This window comes from Ceratotherium simum, chromosome X, assembly GCF_057802395.1.
Source record: "Ceratotherium simum simum isolate JZ-2026a chromosome X, ASM5780239v1, whole genome shotgun sequence".
NCBI classification, from domain to species: domain Eukaryota; kingdom Metazoa; phylum Chordata; class Mammalia; order Perissodactyla; family Rhinocerotidae; genus Ceratotherium; species Ceratotherium simum.
The window spans coordinates 68273614-68292392 of NC_141940.1; the positions used below are offsets into that span (position 1 = coordinate 68273614).

Below are 18779 nucleotides of genomic sequence, written 5' to 3' on the forward strand. Positions count from 1 at the left end.
AGCTCTGCCTATCGTGTGTGTTGAGATATCCAGGGTGAGAACCGATGCACTAAATTACTGACATTAGCACAGTGATTCAAGGTCTTGTGGAGGTTTTTGACTTTGGAAAACACGTAATCCTGTGATCTGTCCTGCTCTTATTGAATCAAAATATTGGATGTGTGGTGTGGAAGTAGCTATGTCTATATTTTGGAAAATTTCTCTTAGCAAGACTAATATCCCACCATTGTTTGAAAGATATCTATGAGCTTAACTATCTATAATTCTCTTTCTCGCAGGTGATAGAAATTGAAGATGCTTCGCCCACCAAGTGTCCAATAACCACCAAGTTGGTTTTAGATGAAGATGAAGAAACCAAAGAACCTTTAGTGCAGGTTCATAGAAATATGGTTATCAAATTGAAACCCCATCAAGTAGATGGTAAGAAACTCTTAGATGATTAAAGCATTTTTAGTTAAATTTTACCAAAATTTGGTGTCTCCTGTGTGCCTCATATTCTGCTAAGCACTGGAGGTACATTAGTGAGCAAAACAGACATGATCCCTGCCCTTATGGCATGCATAAGCAAATGAAGAAGAACAAAATTAAATGACTGCAAAGAAAATGAGTGTTATCAAAGGGGAAGTAAGTGCCACTTACAAATGGGTATACTTAGCAAGTGGATTTCACCTAGTCTGCAATGGTTGGCTAAGGGCCGCTGCAGGGTAGGGTGAGGTAGAGTTAGCTAGAAGTCTTCTTTAGGAAATGTTATTTCAACAATTTCAGGTATGTTTCTTAATAATATTTCTACCTTGGTATCAGAAAGATACCAAATTATCCCTGTCCTCTGCTTTGTTAGAGTGGAATCAGTAAGTCAGTTTTGAGTGTGTATGTGAATAAATTCATAAGGGAAGTTCTACAGCTCCTACTCCTTGGGTAGTGAGCCCCCTTTCTTGTTCAGTCTTGACTATTGAATAAAGGGAGAAATGATAAATTATCTCCTGTGTTTTTTTTCTGATTGATTCAGTAAATCCAAAAGTATGTTTAATAGGAATCTGTTCCCTCTTTTGGATAAAGTTTCTGTTTTTGATTATTCCTATGTCTCTGGACCATCCCAGGGAGTGGAGGAGGTCTGCTGTGATAGTTTAGATAAGATGAATGAAGCCGAGTCACCCTGTCGTGTGCTTGCATTCACTGTTTTTTTTCCTGGTAACCTTAGTGGGGGGAAAATCTCATTTACATTTGAGATTCTTTATCTCTGTTTTTTAAAATTCTATTTCTTAGAAGTTTTGGTTATGTTTTTGGTGTGTTTATGAAGGAAGATTTTTAACTTGGGCCTTTAAATTGAACTTAATGAAGCTGTCATTTTTAGGTGTTCAGTTTATGTGGGATTGCTGCTGTGAGTCTGTAAAAAAAACAAAGAAATCTCCAGGTTCGGGATGCATTCTCGCCCACTGCATGGGCCTTGGTAAGACTTTACAGGTAAGAACATGAAGGTATTCTGTTGTTGTGCGTTCATTAATTCAAGAATGTATGTTGGATTCTGTCATGTCCCAGGCACAGTTGTAGGGGCTGGAGATCAAACAGTGAACAAGAATAACAAGATCTCTCCCTCAGGAAGCTTATATTCTGGTGGGGGAGAGAGATTTTGATCAAATAAAATAAGAAATATGTACCTTCAGATAACAGGTGTTAAGGGAGAACAGAGAGGGAGAGCATCTTTTAGGAGGTGATGTTTGAGCAGAGATCTTAATGAAGTGAAAGAATGGGGTTACAGGCATAGCCAGTAAAAACCGCAAAGATTCTGAGGTGGAAATGTACTTTCTTTACACCTTCTTAACAGTCTGTGATCCTGTAGTGAGAACGTAAAATAGTTTTCACTATTAAAATACTGCATTTCTGAATGGCAGGAGTTCCAGCAGAGACGTGAAATTAGTGAATATATGTGTAATTTTAAACCATAAGATAATCATTATAGGTTCAGCAAGTCAGAAGACTCACTATAAAATGGAAAAGTACTCGAGAACGCGATTTTCTTCTAAATGGGCGGTGGTATCTTCTGAAAGACTGTAGGGACGTTCTCTGAAGACCAGGGACTTAGTTGCTGTTTTGGTGTGGTTACTTATAATATTCATATTATTATTATTATTGGTAATAGATTCATGGAGCTTTAGAGTTGGGAGCTAACTCCCTGTTTTTAGGTACTATATCTTTTTCCTTGTATTTTGCTTGGTTTGGAAATTGTGACCTTTGGTTGGTTGCTTTCTTGTTTAAAGCAAAAAACTCCTAACTATTAAATTGTAATATTGCTCGATTTATTAAGTTTTTTGCAGATATGTAAATGAAGATGGCAACTTAATTTGTTTTCTTGTAGGTGGTAAGTTTTCTTCATACAGTTCTTTTGTGTGACAAATTGGATTTCAGCACAGCTTTAGTGGTTTGTCCTCTTAATACTGCTTTGAATTGGATGAATGAATTTGAGAAGTGGCAAGAGGGATTAAAAGATGATGAGAAGCTTGAGGTATCATATTTTAAATGTTTTCTGTTATTAAAATAACTGCATGAAGTCTATACAGTAAAAGAAAAAGATTTTTAATTATCAATGATGCATATTTTAGTGGGGGAATATTTAATATTCTTACATTTCTAATAGCTACCTTTTAAAAATATTTTCCCACACAAGGTCTCTGAATTAGCCACTGTGAAACGTCCTCAGGAGAGAAGCTACATGCTGCAGAGGTGGCAAGAAGATGGTGGTGTTATGATCATAGGCTATGAGATGTACAGAAATCTTGCTCAAGGAAGGAATGTGAAGAGTAGGAAGCTTAAAGAAATATTTAACAAAGCTTTGCTGATCCAGGTAAGACATTAGCAGGCACAGAGATAAAGAAGCAAGTTGAATAAAAAATATGCTTATGTTTTATTTAATAAGTACTGATTGAACAGCTACTAAGTAGCTGGTTTTTGTTTCATTTATCCTTCGGATTTTTGCCTTCTTTTTGTTTCTTAGTATAATTTCATTAAGATGAAATCAGCCTTAATGTTGCCAGCTGTTCAGAATTCACTTGCTGAGTCTGAAAGTGTTTGAGGTTTTTAGGGGAGACCTTTGTAAACAATTAAAAAAGCATCCGGTGCCTGTGTCACAATCGCAGATTCTTCCAATTGTCTGAATATTAGATGATAAGAGCTCTCTCCATACTCTGAAAAGGTTTCTTTGCCATCTTTGAGTCATTCGAAGAATTGCTGTGTTTTTTTTTTTCTGTCTTTTCAAAGGTCGTCACTATGGAATGTTAGTATTTGCAGTACTGTCGATCCTTATGACAGTAATCCTCATGATGTGAGATCCAAATATTTGATTCTTATTTGCCACTTGGAAAAGCAGCAAGTTGTACTAACTGCAAACTAATTAGTTTTAATTATTAACTTGTATTTATAATTTTTTCCTTTTCAAACTATCTTTGTCATATCTAATTACTTTAAGACACTGTTGAGGCTTTAGATGCGTATTGAGAAAGTAATTTTCACTGCCAAAATAACAGTATTCTTTAGAATCCCCAGCTTTGCCTCTTTTCTTTCTTTCTTTAACTTTTAAACTTTCATTTTTTTCAGCTTTATTGAGGTATAGTCGACAAAATTCTACGATACTTAAAGTGTACAATGTGATGGTTTGATATGCGTATACATTATGAAAGGATTCCCCCCTTCGAGTTCCACATTCATCAACACATATTTACCTTTTTTAGCTGCCTGTGAGAACATTTATGTTTTGCTCTTTTAGCAAAATTCCAGTTGTACAATACAGTGTTATCAGCTATAGTCACTATGTTATACGTTAGATCCTCAGAGATTATTCATATCTTATATTACTGAGAGTTTGTACCTTTTGACTTTTAGATAATGATGTAATTAACATGTACCAAAGTCACTTTGCCATTGTAAATCTAAGGTCTAATAGTAAATTTATCTTTTTCCTATGATTAAAATAGTTGTCTAGAAGTTCTGTGGTTGTTTTATCGTTGGAGAACTATAAGCTCGTGAATAGTATTGCAGCATATTTTTCACAAGGTTTCCTTGGAACAGTTTAAAACCACAGTTTGAGGGCCGGCCCTGCGGGCTTAGCGGTTAAGTGCGCAAGGCTTGCTGCTGGCGTGCCCGGTTCGATCCCGGGCGTGCACCAACGCACCGCTTCTCCAGCCACGCTGAGGCCGCTGGCCCCACATACAGCAACTAGAAGAATGTGCAACTATGACATACAACTATCTACTGGGGCTTTGGGGGGGGGGAGGGAGGAGGATTGGCAATAGATGTTAGCTCAGAGCCGGTCTTCCTCAGCAAAAAGAGGAGGATTAGCATGGATGTTAGCTCAGGGCTGATCTTCCTCACACACACACACACACACACACACACACAAAACCCAAAAAAACCCACAGTTTGAGATGCTTAATGTGGTGATTTTTCTCAGGGAAATAAACAAAAAAGAAACTAAAGCTCCTAATGTGAAGAGTAACATTTGTGATTTCCATGTAAATCATTTAGCGGCTTTTATAAAACTTTTTATTTTGAAATAATTTTTGTTTACGGAAAAGTTGAAACAATAGTAAAGAAGACTCCCATATAAACCCTGCACCCTGATCTCCCACTGTTAAGAACTTACACTGCCATGGTAGATTTGTCAAAACTAAGAAGTTGATACATCGTTGGCATATTATTAGCTAAACTCTAAACTATATTGGAATTTCTCCAGTTTTTCTGTTAATGTCCTCTATTCTGTTCCAGGAACCAATCCAGGGTACCACACTGCGCTTAATTGTCATGTCTCTGCAGTCTCCTCTGGTCTATGTCAGTTTCTCAGCCTTTCTTTATTTTTCATTATCTTGTCAGTCTTGAGGAATACTGTTTAAGTATCCTGTAGAATGTTCACTAGTCTGTTTGTTGTTTTTCTTGTGATTAGATTGGGGTTATAGAGTTGTTGAAAGAATATATCACAGGTGAATACCCTTCTCATCATATCATATCAGGGGTATATTAGATCCCCATGACATCACTGCTGATGTTAATTTTCATCCCTTGGTGAAGGTAGTGTTTGCCAGGTTTCTCTACTATAAGGTTACTAATTTCACCTGTCTCTATTCTTTGGCAGCAGGTCACTAAGGCTAGCCCACTCAAGTGGTAGAAGGGCAGAAATTAAGCTCCATCTTTTGTAGTGGGTGGTATCTCCACATAAAATTGGAATTTTTCTTTAAGAAAGATTTGTCCCTTCTTACCTATTTATTGTAATCAGTCATTGATTTCTATCAGTATGAGACTAATCATCTATTATTAGCTTATGTTAGATTATAAACTAACACTATGTTATTTATTTTGTTGTTCAAATTGTTCCAGTTTGGCCATTGGGAGCTCAGATTGGTTCCTCTATCCTTGTGATATTCCATCCTTTTGTGGGTTTTCTTGAGCACTTCATCACTTTCTAGTACTATAAGATGCCCCAGGCTCATGTTATATTGCCCCTGCCTCAGAATCGGCCATTTCAATAAGGAGCCATGGGTCCTTTTATTGAAAAATGGTGTTTACTTAACCAAGATCTGGGCACTGGGTGTATTCGTTGTTACTGAGTGTCACTGCTTCCAGGGTCCTCTCAGCAGACAGAACGAGATGATATGTGTACAAAATACACAAATCTATCCGTGTGTGTGTTTATAAAGATATACTTGATTTCAGAATGATGTCTTCGACTCTAACTCAGTATAATTTTAGCCTTCTTCTTTTGTGAATCTGTTCCTTGCCTTTCTGAAAGTGAGACTTTGGCTCTAGCCATCTACCATCCTTGTACTTATTTGTTCAGCCTCATTACACATGTAAGGTAGTTTCAGAATTGTTAACCTCTACCCCCTGAGAAACAAATTTTTACCAACCAGCATACAGTGTTTGTGTATGATTGCTTTTGTCTATAGCTTTATAATTTCCAGTTAAAACATCATTTCCTAAAGTTACGAAGGTCAGTTCCTTTATTTCATTGTTTGGATACGTTAAAGTTTATTCTTTGTAATGTAGAGTTTAACTGGTTTTGACAAACGAATAGAGTCATCTATGTATAACCTCATTACTATAATTGGTTTTTCTTTCAGCTTCTTTCATAACAAAATTAATTTATTTCCTTTAAGTCATTCTAAGCATTTATTCATTGTGGTAACTTGAGAGATAATCTGCAGTTTCCCACATTTTAAGCTAATGACTAGAGCTTATTGGGGGAAAATCCACATCACATAAAATTCATTTGCCCATTTTGAAGTGAACAATTCTGTAACATTTAGTATATTCACAATGTTGTGTAACCGCCACGACCATTCCATTGAATCCCACCGCATTTCCCAATTGTTAGGTTGTCTTTTGTTTTGTTCATGGTTTCCTTTGCTGTGCAGAAGCTTTTTAGTTTGATGTAGTCCCATTTGTTTATTTTTTCTGTTGTTTCTTCTTGCCCGGTCAGACATGGTGCTTGGAAAATATGTTGCCAAGACCGATGTCGAAGAGCCGTACTGCCTATGTTTTCTTCTAGAAGTTTCTATAGTTTCAGGTCGTGTATATTCAAGTGTTTAATCCATTTGGAGTTAAGTTTTGTGTATGGTGTAAGGTAAGGGTCTACTTTCATTTTTTTGCATGTGGCTATCCAGGTTTCCCAACACCATTTGTTGAAGAGACTTTCTTTTCCCCATTGTATGTTCTTGGCTCCTTTGTCAAAGATTAGCTGTCCATAGATGTGTGGGTTTATTTCTGGGCTTTCGGTTCTATTCCATTGATCTGTGTGTCTGTTTTTGTGCCAGTACCATGCTGTTTTGGTTACTACAGCTTTGCAGTATATTTTGAAATCAGGGAGTGTGATACCTCCAGCTTTGTTCTTTTTTCTCAGGATTCCTTTAGCTATTCGGGTCTTTTGTTGTTCCATATAAATTTTAGGATTCTTTGTTCTATTTCTGTGAAAAATGTTGTTGAACTTTGATAGGGATTGCATTGAATCTATAGATGGCTTTAGGAAGCATGGACATCTTAACTATGTTAATTCTTCCAATCCAAGAGCACGGAGTATCTTTCCATTTCTTTGTGTCTTCTTCAATTTCTTTCAGCAGTGTTTTATAGTTTTCCCTGTACAGCTTCTTTTCACCTCTTTGGTTAAGTTTATTCCTAGGTATTTTATTCTTTTTGTTGCAGTTGTAAATGGGATGGTATTCTTAATTTCTCTTTCTGCTACTTCATTGTTAGTGTATAGAAATGCAAACTGATTTTTGTATGTTGATTTTGTATCCTGCAACTTTACCGTATTCATTTATTACTTCTAAAAGTTTTCTGGTGGATTCTTTAGGTTTTCTATATATAAAATCATGTCATCTGCAACAGAGTTTCACTTTCTTCCTTTCCAATTTGGATCCCTTTTATTTCTTTCTCTTGCCTGATTTCTCTGGCTAGGACTTCCAGTACTATGTTAAGTAGGAGTGGTGACAGTGGGCGCCCTTGTCTGGTTCCTGTTCTTAGAGGGATAGCTTTCAGTTTTTCACCATTGAGGATGATATTAGCTGTGGGTCCACCGCATTTCCACCACCTTAAAAACACACTCTGTACCCATTAGCAGTCACTCCCAAATGCAGCCTCCCTCCATCTCCTGGAAACCACCAGTCTGCTTTCTGTCTTAATGGATTTGCCTATCCTGGACATTTCATGAAAATATTTCTGGGCATCTTATAAGAATGGAATCATATAATATCTGGCTTCTGTCACTTAGCATAATGTTTTCAAGGTTTATCCACGTTGTAGCATGTATCAGTACTTTTACTCCTACACACACACACACACACACACCCACACACTAATTCACGCTACTGTTTGATTTAAACAGTAAGATAGACCTGACTACGTAATTATATAAAATAATGACAAATTTCCGTAGTGTATTGAACCATTTCAGCCAGGCTTGAATTTTTGAACAGGAGAACTTTTCTCCAAGCTTCTCGCTAAATCCCTTTCTTCTAGTCTCCAGAGTCTCATGGCTGCACTCTCCCTGTACGTTCTCTAAAATGATTTCTAAGTAGAGGTATTTTCAAACTGTACCACCTCCTTTATATATTGTTGGAATGAGGTTTTCTAGAAAATGTATTTCCAAATTAATTAAAATTTATTCCTTTTAAACAGTAAAGATTTTAAAACTTTTTTATGTTAGACAATGTTACCTACATTCCTATCTTAGTGAACAGAATATGAATAACATTATATAACTGTTTTGTTGACTCAGGGTTATTAGTGAGTATATTCACATTCATTCTTGCTTCCTACTTCTCTTCCCTCAGATATCCTTACTAAGGATAGGGATCCCTCTCCTTCCGCTGTCGTGCTAATAAATAGTTGTTTTTAAGTTAAATTGTAAAAGCAATATATGTTCTTAAGCCAAAATACAAACAGAAGAAAAAGGTTTATATTGAAAAGTAAAAGTTCCCTTCCTCCCTGTCCCACTGTTTTATGTATATCCTTCCAGAAATGTTTTGTGCTTAGGCAAGCATGTATTTGATTATTTTTTATTGAGATATAATTAACATATTATATTAGTTTCTGGGGTACAACATAGTGATTCGATCTATGTATATGTTGCAGAATGATCACCACAATAAGTCTAGTTAACATCCATCAGCACACACAGTTACAGATTTTTTTCTTGTGATTAGACCTTAAGATTTACTACCTTAGCAACTGTAAGTATACAATACAGTATTGTTAACTGTAGTTACCACACTGTACATTACATTCCCAGGACTTATTTATCTTATAAATGGAAGTTTGTATCTTTTGACCACCTTCATCCGTTTTGCCCAGCCCACACCCCCTGCATCTGGCAATCACCAGTCTGTTCTCGGTATCGATGAGTTTGTTTTTGTCTTTTGTTTTTGATTCCATGGGTGAGATCATACAGTATTTATCTGTATTTGTCTGGCTTATGTCACTAGGCATAATGCCCTTAAGGTACATTCATGTTGTCACAAATGGCAGGAATTCCTTCTTTTTATGGCTGAATAATATTCCATTGTATGTATACTCTACATTTTCTTTATCCATTCAGTCATCGATGGACACTGAGGTCGTTTGCATGCCTTTGCAATTGTAAGTAATGCTGCAGTGAACATTGAGTACAGATATCTCTTTGAGATAATTATTTCTTGCTTCCTTTGGCTATATACCCAGAAGTGGAATTGCTGGATCATATGGTAGTTCTAGTTTTAACTTTTGAGGAACCTCCATAATTGTTTTCCATAGTGGCTGCACCAATTTACATTCTCACCAGCAGTGCACACAAGGCTTCCCTTCTCTCCACATTTTCATCAACACTTAATCTCTTGTCTTTGATAGAAGCCATTCCAAGAAATGTGAGGTGACATCTCATTGTGGTTTTGATTTGCATTTTCCTGATGATTAATGATGTTGAGGACCCTCTCATATACCTGTTGGCCATTTGTATGTCTTCTTTGTAAAAATGTTTATTCAGATCGCTCTGCTCATTTTTTAATCAGCTTTTTTTTCCAAGCATGTTCTTTTTGAGGGTGGAAGGAAGACTGGCGCTGAGCTAACGTCTGTTGCCAGTCTTCCTCTATTTTGTATGTGGGACGCTGCCACAGCGTGCCCTGATGAGTGGTGTGGAGGTCCCTGTCCGGGATCTGAACCAGCAACCCTATTTGAGCGCTGACGCTGAGCCCACAAACTTAACCACTACACCACTGGGCTGGTCCCCAAGCCATGTATTTTATATTGCAACATTTGGAGGTTCCCAAGGCCACCGGTCAGGGTCCGTAATTCACCAGGGACTCACAGAACTCAGAAAAGCTGTTATACTCATGGCTATAGTTTATTACAGTGAAAGGATACAAATTAAGATCAGCAACAGGAAAAGACACATAGGGCAGGCTCCAGCAGAGTTCCAAGCCCAATCTGTCAGTGGAATGATGCAAACAACACTTACTTCTCCCAGCAATGATGTGTGACAGTACTCATGGAGTACTGCCAACCAGACACGCTCATCGGAGCCTTGCCGTCTAGACTTTGGGCTTGGTCACGTAGACGTGATTGACCACCCATGTGGGTGTTCCTAGTCTCTAGCTCCTCCAGAGATGGAGAAGATGCCACATGGCCCAAAGTCGTCCCCCGCCCCCCTCACATTGTTAGCATAGACTATCTGGTGTGTCCCAAGCCATCCAGGCAAACAAAGACATTCTTATCAGGCAGAGCATTCCAAGGGTTTAGAGGTTACTTCCCAGGAGCTGGAGGCAAAGGCCAAACCTTTTTTTTTTTTTTAGCTTATTTATTGCAGTAACATTGGTTTATAACATTGCAAAAATTTCAGGTGTACATCATTGTACTTCTATTTCTGCATGGACTACATCATGTTCACCACCAAAATACTAATTACAACCCATCACCACACACATGCACCGAATTATCCCTTTCCCCTCCTCCTCCTCCCCTTCCCTCTGGTAACCACCAATCCAATCTCTGTCCCTATGTGTTTGTTTATTGTTGTTATTATCTACTACTTAATGAAGGAAATCATAATGGTATTTGGCCTTCTCCTCTGACTTATTTCACTTTGCATTATACTCCTCAATGTCCATCCATGTTGTCACAAATGGCTGGATTTACTGCTTCTTATGGCTGAGTAGTATTCCATTGTGTATATATACCACAGCTTCTTTATCCATTCGTCCCTTGATGGGCACTTAGGTTGCTTCCAAGTCTTGGCTATTGTGAATAAGGCTGCAATGAACACAGGGGTGCATGTCCCTTTGCAAATTGGTGTTTTCAAGTTCTTTGGATAAATACCCAACAGTGGAATAGCTGGATCATATGGTAGTTCTATCGTTGATTTTTGAGGAATCTCCATACTGTTTTCCATAGTGGCTGCACCAGTTTGCACTCCCACCAGCAGTGTATGAGAGTTCCTTCTCTCCACATCCTCTCCAACACATGTTGTTTCCTGTCTTGTTAATTATAGCCATTCTGACGGGCGTGAGGTGATATCTCATTGTAGTTTTGATTTGCATTTCCCTGATAGTTAGTGATTTTGAACATCTTTTCATGTGTCTGTTGGCCATCTGTATATCTTCTTTGGAGAAATGTCTGTTCAGGTCTTTTGCCCATTTTTTAATTGGGTTGGTAGTTTTTTTGTTGTTGAGATGCATGAGTTCTTTATATATTTTGGAGATTAAGCCCTTATCGGATGTATGGTTTGCAAATATCATCTCCCAATTGTTAGGTTGTCTTTTCGTTTTGTTGATGGTTTCCTTTGCTGTGCAGAAGCTTTTTAGTTTGATGTAGTCCCATTTGTTTATTTTTTTCTATTGTTTCTCTTGCCCGGTCAGATGTGGTGTTTGAAAAGATGTTGCTAAGACCGATGTCGAAGAGCGTACTGCCTATGTTTTCTTCTAGAACTTTCACAGTTTCAGGTCTTACATTCAAGTCTTTAATCCATTTGGAGTTAATTTTTGTGTATGGTGTAAGGTAAGGATCTACTTTCATTTTTTTGCATATGGCTATCCAGTTTTCCCAACACCATTTGTTGAAGAGACTTTCTTTTCCCCATTGTATGTTCTTGGCTCCTTTGTCAAAGATTAGCTGTCCATAGATGTGTGGGTTTATTTCTGGGCTTTCGATTCTATTCCACTGATCTGTGTGTCTGGTTTTGTGCCAGTACCATGCTGTTTGGTTTGTATATCTTTGTAGTATATTTTGAAAGCAGGGAGTGTGATACCTCCAGCTTTGTTCTTTTTTTCTCAGGATTCCTTTAGCTATTCGGGGTCTTTTGTTGTTCCATATGAATTTTAGGATTCTTTGTTCTATTTCTGTGAAAATGTTGTTGAACTTTGATAGGGATTGCATTGAATCTATAGATGGCTTTAGGAAGTATGGACATCTTAACTATGTTAATTCTTCCAATCCAAGAGCACGGAATATCTTTCCATTTCTTTGTGTCTTCTTCAATTTCTTTCAGGAATGTTTTATAGGTTTCGGGTACAGAGCTTTTCACCTCTTTGGTTAAGTTTATTCCTAGGTATTTTATTCTTTTTGTTGCAATTGTAAATGGGATGGTATTCTTAATTTCTCTTTCTGCTACTTCGTTGTTAGTGTACAGAAATGCAACTGATTTTTGTATGTTGATTTTGTATCCTGCAACTTTACCATATTCGCTTATTACTTCTAAAAGTTTTCTGGTGGATTCTTTAGGTTTTCTATATATAAAATCATGTCATCTGGAAATAGTGACAGTTTCACTTCTTCCTTTCCAATTTGGATCCCTTTTATTTCTTTCTCTTGCCTGATTGCTCTGGCTAGGACTTCCAATACTATGTTAAATAGGAGTGGTGACAGTGGGCATCCTTGTCTGGTTCCTGTTCTTAGAGGGATAGCTTTCAGTTTTTCACCATTGAGGATGATATTAGCTGTGGGTTTTTCATATATGGTCTTTATTATGTTGAGGTACTTTTCCTTCTATACCCATTTTATTCAGAGTTTTTATCATAAATGGATGCTGATCTTGTCAAATGCTTTCTCTGCATCTATTGAGATGATCATGTGATTTTTGTTCTTCATTTTATTAATGTGGTGTATTACGTTGATTGATTTGCGAATGTTAAACCATCCCTGCATCCCTGGAATAAATCCCACTTGATCATGGTGTATAATCTTTTAACGTATTGTTGTATGCGATTTGCTAGTATTTTGTTGAGGATTTTTGCATCGATGTTCATCAGTGATATTGGCCTGTAATTTTCTTTTTTGTGTTGTCCTTGTCTGGTTTTGGTATCAGGGTAATGTCAGCTTCAGAATGAGTTAGGAGCTTCCCCCTCCTCAATTTTTGGAAGAGTTTGAGAAGGATAGGTATTAAGTCTTCTTTGAATGTTTGGTAGAATTCACCAGGGAAGCCGTCTGGTCCTGGACTTTTATTTTTGGGGAGGTTTTTGATTACTGTTTCGATTCTCCTTACTGGTGATTGGTCTATTCAAATTTCTCCACTTCTTCTTGATCCAGTTTTGGAAGGTTGTATGATTCTAAGAATTTATCCATTTCTTCCAGATTGTCGAATTGGTTGGCATATAGTTTTTCATGGTATTCTCTTATAATCTTTTGTATTTCTGAGGTGTCTGTTGTAACTCTCTCCTCCTTTCATTTCTGATTTTACTTATATTGTAAGGCCAAACTCTTTCTTTGGGCAGGGTTAATCCCCTGTACTTCACTGCATACATGTATACATAGATGAAATTGCCTTTGTTTGAGGTGGTTGTTCAAATACAGATGTGGGATCATAATACAGGTTCTTGTAACTCTGCTTTTTTTTGTTTAATAATATATTTGGCATATCTTTCAAGCTGTTAATAATACATAGAGACCTACATCATTAATTTTAGTTCTGCAACATACTGCTATACCGTCAAGAGTTTTATTAACAACTCCCTTTGGACAAGCTTTTTTTAGAAGTTGTTTCCAGTTTTCCGCTATAATAAACAGTGCTTCAGAGAATGTGTGTCTTTGAGTACTTGTGGGAAGTATCTGCCTTCAGAATAAATGCCCAGAAATTCGAAATATGGGTCAGAGGGTGCAATACACATTTTACATTTTAATTAGATATTGTGAAATTGTCTTCTCAAAGTGTCTGATCCTAATTTAGACTCCCACAAAGAGTTTTGTGAGAGTACTCTTGTTGCACCTATACCTTCATGAACGCTTGAATATTAGGGTCATGGAAATCATTTAAGTCACTCAGGTAAAAGGCAAAGTTTTTGACTTTAGAAAAACTTTTTGGGATTCATAATAAATAATATGCAGTCTTTAATACAAAACTAGATACAGATTTTAGTTTTTTAGAAAGTATATTAGCAATTAAAAATATGTCTTACTATTTGTGTAGCTCCCGCCTGAATACTTCAACTAAATAGCAAGTGTATTATTTGATCAATTATACTGAAGCAGTTACTTTCTAAAATCATGTAGAAGATGAATTTTCTCTAATGCCTAACAGATGGGGGCAATTTGACAACTGCTATTGTTGGAATCAATATTTAATATTTGTGTGTGTTGACCCAGCAAACAAATTGCTGTGATATGGGATCTCTCTTCTTTAGCAAATAATAACGTGATGTTATTTTTAATAAAATAAGTGTATCGTGATTTCTTTTGAAAGAGTCCCTCTCAGTTGTGAGATCTTTTACAGCTTGGAAAGTGTTCCTCTTCCCACTCCCCCATACCCATGTAACAATCAGGGTTTCATTGTCCTTTACCATGTTAAAATTTTCCTCAGCAATGAGTATTCGTTATTTGGAATAAGTTAAATGGGAAATACTTAAAATAACTAGTCTATTGTGATTTATATATTATTTCTTAAAACCTAACCTTTGAAATTTGTCTTTTAGTGTATATGTGAATTGCTCTTTATCTTAGGTGATAGTTTTAACTTGATAAGCTAATTAGTGCTGAAATATAGCTTTAGGATACTGTTTTTCATTTATAAAAGATATTTGTTTTTTCACATACCCCAGATCTGTTGGGGAGATCTTTTTCACCCTTGTGATTATTATTTTTTTCTATAAATGTTTATTGCAGCTTTATATTTTATTTTATTTTATTTTTTTTTGAGGAAGATTGGCCTCAAGCCAACATCCGCTAACTCTTCTTCTTTTTGCTGAGGAAGACCGGCCCTGGGCTAACATTCTGTGCCCATCCTCCTCCACTTTATATGGGACGCCTCCACAGCACGGCCCGACTAAGCGGTAGCGATGGTGCAGGCGCGCCTCGGGTTCCCAACCCGCGACCCTGGGCAGCCGCAGTAAAAAGAGTGCGTGGTGCACTCAGCCGCTACTACACCGGCCGGCCCCACCCTTGTGATTATTTTTTATTTTTTATTTTTTTAATTTTTTTTGTTTATTGCAGTAACATTGGTTTATAACATTGTAAAAATTCTCAGGTGTACGTCATTGTACTTTCTATTTCTTGCATAGATTACATCATGTTCACCACCAAATTACTAATTACAAGTGATTATTTTTGTTGTTGCCTGTGCTTTTGTTCTCTCTAATTCAGAGGACTATAAGTACTGCAGGGTGTAATAGTACTTTAATACTCCATTGTTGGAATATAATTAGTACTAGTTAGTGTCACATTCACACAAATACAGCAGCAGATAAAATGACTATTCTTAGAAGGATGTTGTTTTATCTTCTCCACAAGAGCAGCACTGTAAAAGGGATTAACTTTATTTACTTAAATGGGTTACATTTTCAGTTTTATTATCTATTAATTAAATGTTTTTCTATATGTTTTTATAGGCCCTGACTTTGTTGTCTGTGATGAAGGCCATATTCTAAAAAATGAAGCATCTGCTGTTTCAAAAGCTATGAATTCTATACGATCAAGGAGTGAGGGATTATTTTGACAGGAACACCACTTCAGAATAACCTAATTGAGTGCGTGAGTCAATATCTGCAATATGTTGTAGAGTATTGGCATTTTGCCTCGATATATTTTTTGCCACTTTTAAGCCATTTGCCTTTCTTTCTTCTGTTTACTCGAATGTAGTCTGTGACCATGATCTACATAGAGTTCATCTTTAGTCTACTGTGAAAAGAATACTATACATTTCAAGTGGAATGCTTTATAAATATGAATGGTAAAACTACAGTCAAGAGGTACAAGCCATTATAGAGAGTGTTCGAATATAAATATAGAATTCTGAAATACATAAAAAATATCAGAAGTCTTAATGATTGCTTTAAAAGTGCAGATGTACTTGTGACCATTTAGGAGATGTAATAAAATACACGCTCCAGTTTGGGGGGTGGTACTGATGGGAAATTGAAAAGAAAATGCCAGAAGTGTGAATGTTTTAGGAAGGTGGAAATGGGGAGAAGGAGAGCCGTGTTGACTCCGTGTCAGGATGGAGCTTGCTGGAGGCTGAGGACAGATGATGTGAACTCCAGGGAAGTGACTTGTGAATGTCCCTCATTTTCTATGTGGTATTGTGTGTGGTGGACTCTAAAAAGAGGGAAATATGAGTTATTCAGCAAATAACAAATTGAAATTTGCTGTCATAGTCCATTGTAATAGCTTTTTTGTTATTTTTATGTTATTTCTATTCCTTTTGTGTATTTATAGTAACTTAATGGTTTTCTATTTTATTATTCAACGAATGCTAGTTATTTCACTTTTAGCCTATAGTTTACTCCTTATTTTTATCTGTTCCAGTTTCCTCTTTCCTGTTACCTCATTTATAGAAATGTTGTTTCACATTGTGGTCTTGCTATAGTATAGGCAAACTGGTAATTCTGTTAAGCGACTTCTGGGACTAAATCCAGTTAGTATAAAATTTGATATAGTAGCTTATTGCCCGGTTTTATTGTTTTGATTCGAAGTATCTATGTTTTTAGCACGAGATACCCTTGCTGACCATTAGATCATGTGCTAGAGATTACAGAATACTTGTTTTACACTTTGGCATATCTATTTGTAAAGAATAGTGAGTTAGAATAAAATGTTCTTAGTTTTTTTTTTTTAAACATTCATGTCTAGAATTTAGGATGATGGCTTTTATTTGAACTTCTCACGTGCTTCCGAGTAATCCAGTTCTAGATCAGACTTACAAACTCAATATTTAGTCTGCATTCAGTTGGGTGTTCTTCTTTGTAGCTTAATTTCTAATGTTTCCATGATGCTTTTGACGGGGAGCATTTTATCAGAGAAGTTTTCTGAGTCCTTTCAGCCATTATTGTTGTTAACGAACTAATGTCTTCTCTCTTAGATCATTGCATGGTTAACTTTATCAAGGAAAATTTGCTTGGATCCATTAAGGAGTTCAGGAATCGATTTATCAAATCCAATCCAAAATGGTCAGTGTGCAGATTCTACCATGGTAGATGTCAGAGTGATGAAAAAACAGTGCTCACATTCTCTATGAAATGTTAGCTGGATGTGTTCAGGTACAAATACATCTCCATAATAATACAATATTGTTACTTTGTTATATTTCCATCCCTAATTCTGAATTTAAAAACTTTAGATTATTTTGTGTTTTTCTTTCCTCCCTTTTCAGTATACAGTTTTACAGTTAAATCTCCTTGCATTGTCTTCAAAAGCTTATGCAACAGTGAACTTTTAAAAAAAGTTCCACCGAGAAGTTTAGAATGTAATTAATTAATTCACTTGCCAAATATATACTTTTATATTTTAATATGTTAATGTTTAGATTCTTCGTCCTTAAGAGAGGGAGTACGTAAAAGGAACACAGCTATTATGATTAAAGAAACTCCTACGCTCACCCTAATTCTGTAGTATTTTTAAAGCCCTTTCACTTAGTTGAAATGGTTTGTAGGAAAGGCAATTATGAGATTATGAGGAGGAGCCATTTTTCAGGTAATCCTGAAGAAACAGTTTTATTACTTTCTTTATAATTCTTTTATTTATTTATTTTCCCCCCAAAGCCCCAGTAGATGGTTGTATGTCATAAGCTGCACATCCTTCTAGTTGCTGTATGTGGGACGCAGCCTTCAGCATGGCCGCAGAAGCAGTGCGTCGGTGCACGCCCGGATCCGAACCCGGGCCAGCCAGTAGCGGAGCACACGCACTTAACCACTAAGCCACAGGGCCGGCCCAGTTTTATTACTTTCAAGTACATACAATAACCTGAATGGTCTAATAGTGTTGTTTACATGTGCATCTTCAGTGAACTCTGTATTAATAAGTAGATAAGTATGTAGACACTATGAGCCAGCAGTTAATAGATCTCAAGATCCACACTTGTTTCCTTCAGACACTAGGTACTAATGGTAGCCACAAAGGTGTTGTCACAAATGAGATACACTATCCTTCTGGCTGGGTAAGTAGTACCTTCATATAAGGCAAAGAAATCATCCTGTTTGTTCAGAGCTTACCCGGTGCTTACAGCAAATACTCTGTTTCTGTATTGCTGCTACTCCTAGGCAACATTTGTCTGCTTTAGGTGGTCCTTTGTATCTAGCACATTAGTGTTCTTTCTTTTCTCCCTCATTTCTGTAGTTAAATGGTTTCAGGAGTGCTGATACACGGCTTACTTTCTCAATTGGCAAACATCCCCCTGAAGTTGTGTGTTATCCTGTAAGTGGCATATTGGCACATCTTACCCAAAGGGCAGTCCAGACTGCATCCCGACTTTGATTCATCAGTTTTACTATATGATTAAAAGCAAGTCTTTTGCTAGCACTACCTGCTAGGATCTCCTCGCCACCTTTTTTCTTTTCTTTTTCTATATAGAAGAGATCATTTGAAACACTAAATTGTTCACTTGGTTATATGACCACTTCAGTTTAAAACCGACCTGGTGTGTTGCAATGTCTTTTACCAGTGCAACCTATTGTGTGGTCAGAATGAACTACATTAACTGTCATCATATGGGTATCATTGGGTGACTAAAGAGGAGTAAATATGTTTAAGAAAATGTTTTCTTTATATGTTTGGTACCTACTAATTTACGTGGTATCTTTTAGTTGCCAAACAATGATAATTCTTAGAGCAGTAAATTCCTGTCATATAAGTGTAGGTTAACTAATTTTCATTTTCTCTCTTGTTAATTACAGAGGAAAGACTATACAGCATTAACAAAGTTCTTGCCTCCAAAACATGAGTATGTGTTAGCTGTGAGAATGACTCCTATTCAGTGCAAGCTCTATCAGTACACTACTCTAGATCACTTAACAGGTAACAGATACACTTAGTTTATTGTTTTTGTCTTCTCTCTAAAAACATTCTTTTCT

General features: G+C 36.7%; 1 protein-coding gene across 1 annotated transcript in view; it reads left to right on the top strand.

Annotated features, from left to right (window-relative positions):
* ATRX (ATRX chromatin remodeler) overlaps positions 1-18779 on the top strand; it is a 192191-nt gene that overhangs the window by 43414 nt on the left and 129998 nt on the right. The window contains exons 7-9 of the mRNA XM_087427779.1: positions 279-420; positions 1352-1461; positions 2354-2500. Of these exons, the coding sequence (XP_087283905.1) occupies positions 279-420; positions 1352-1461; positions 2354-2500 (399 nt within the window). The remainder of the gene's footprint in view (positions 1-278; positions 421-1351; positions 1462-2353; positions 2501-18779) is intronic.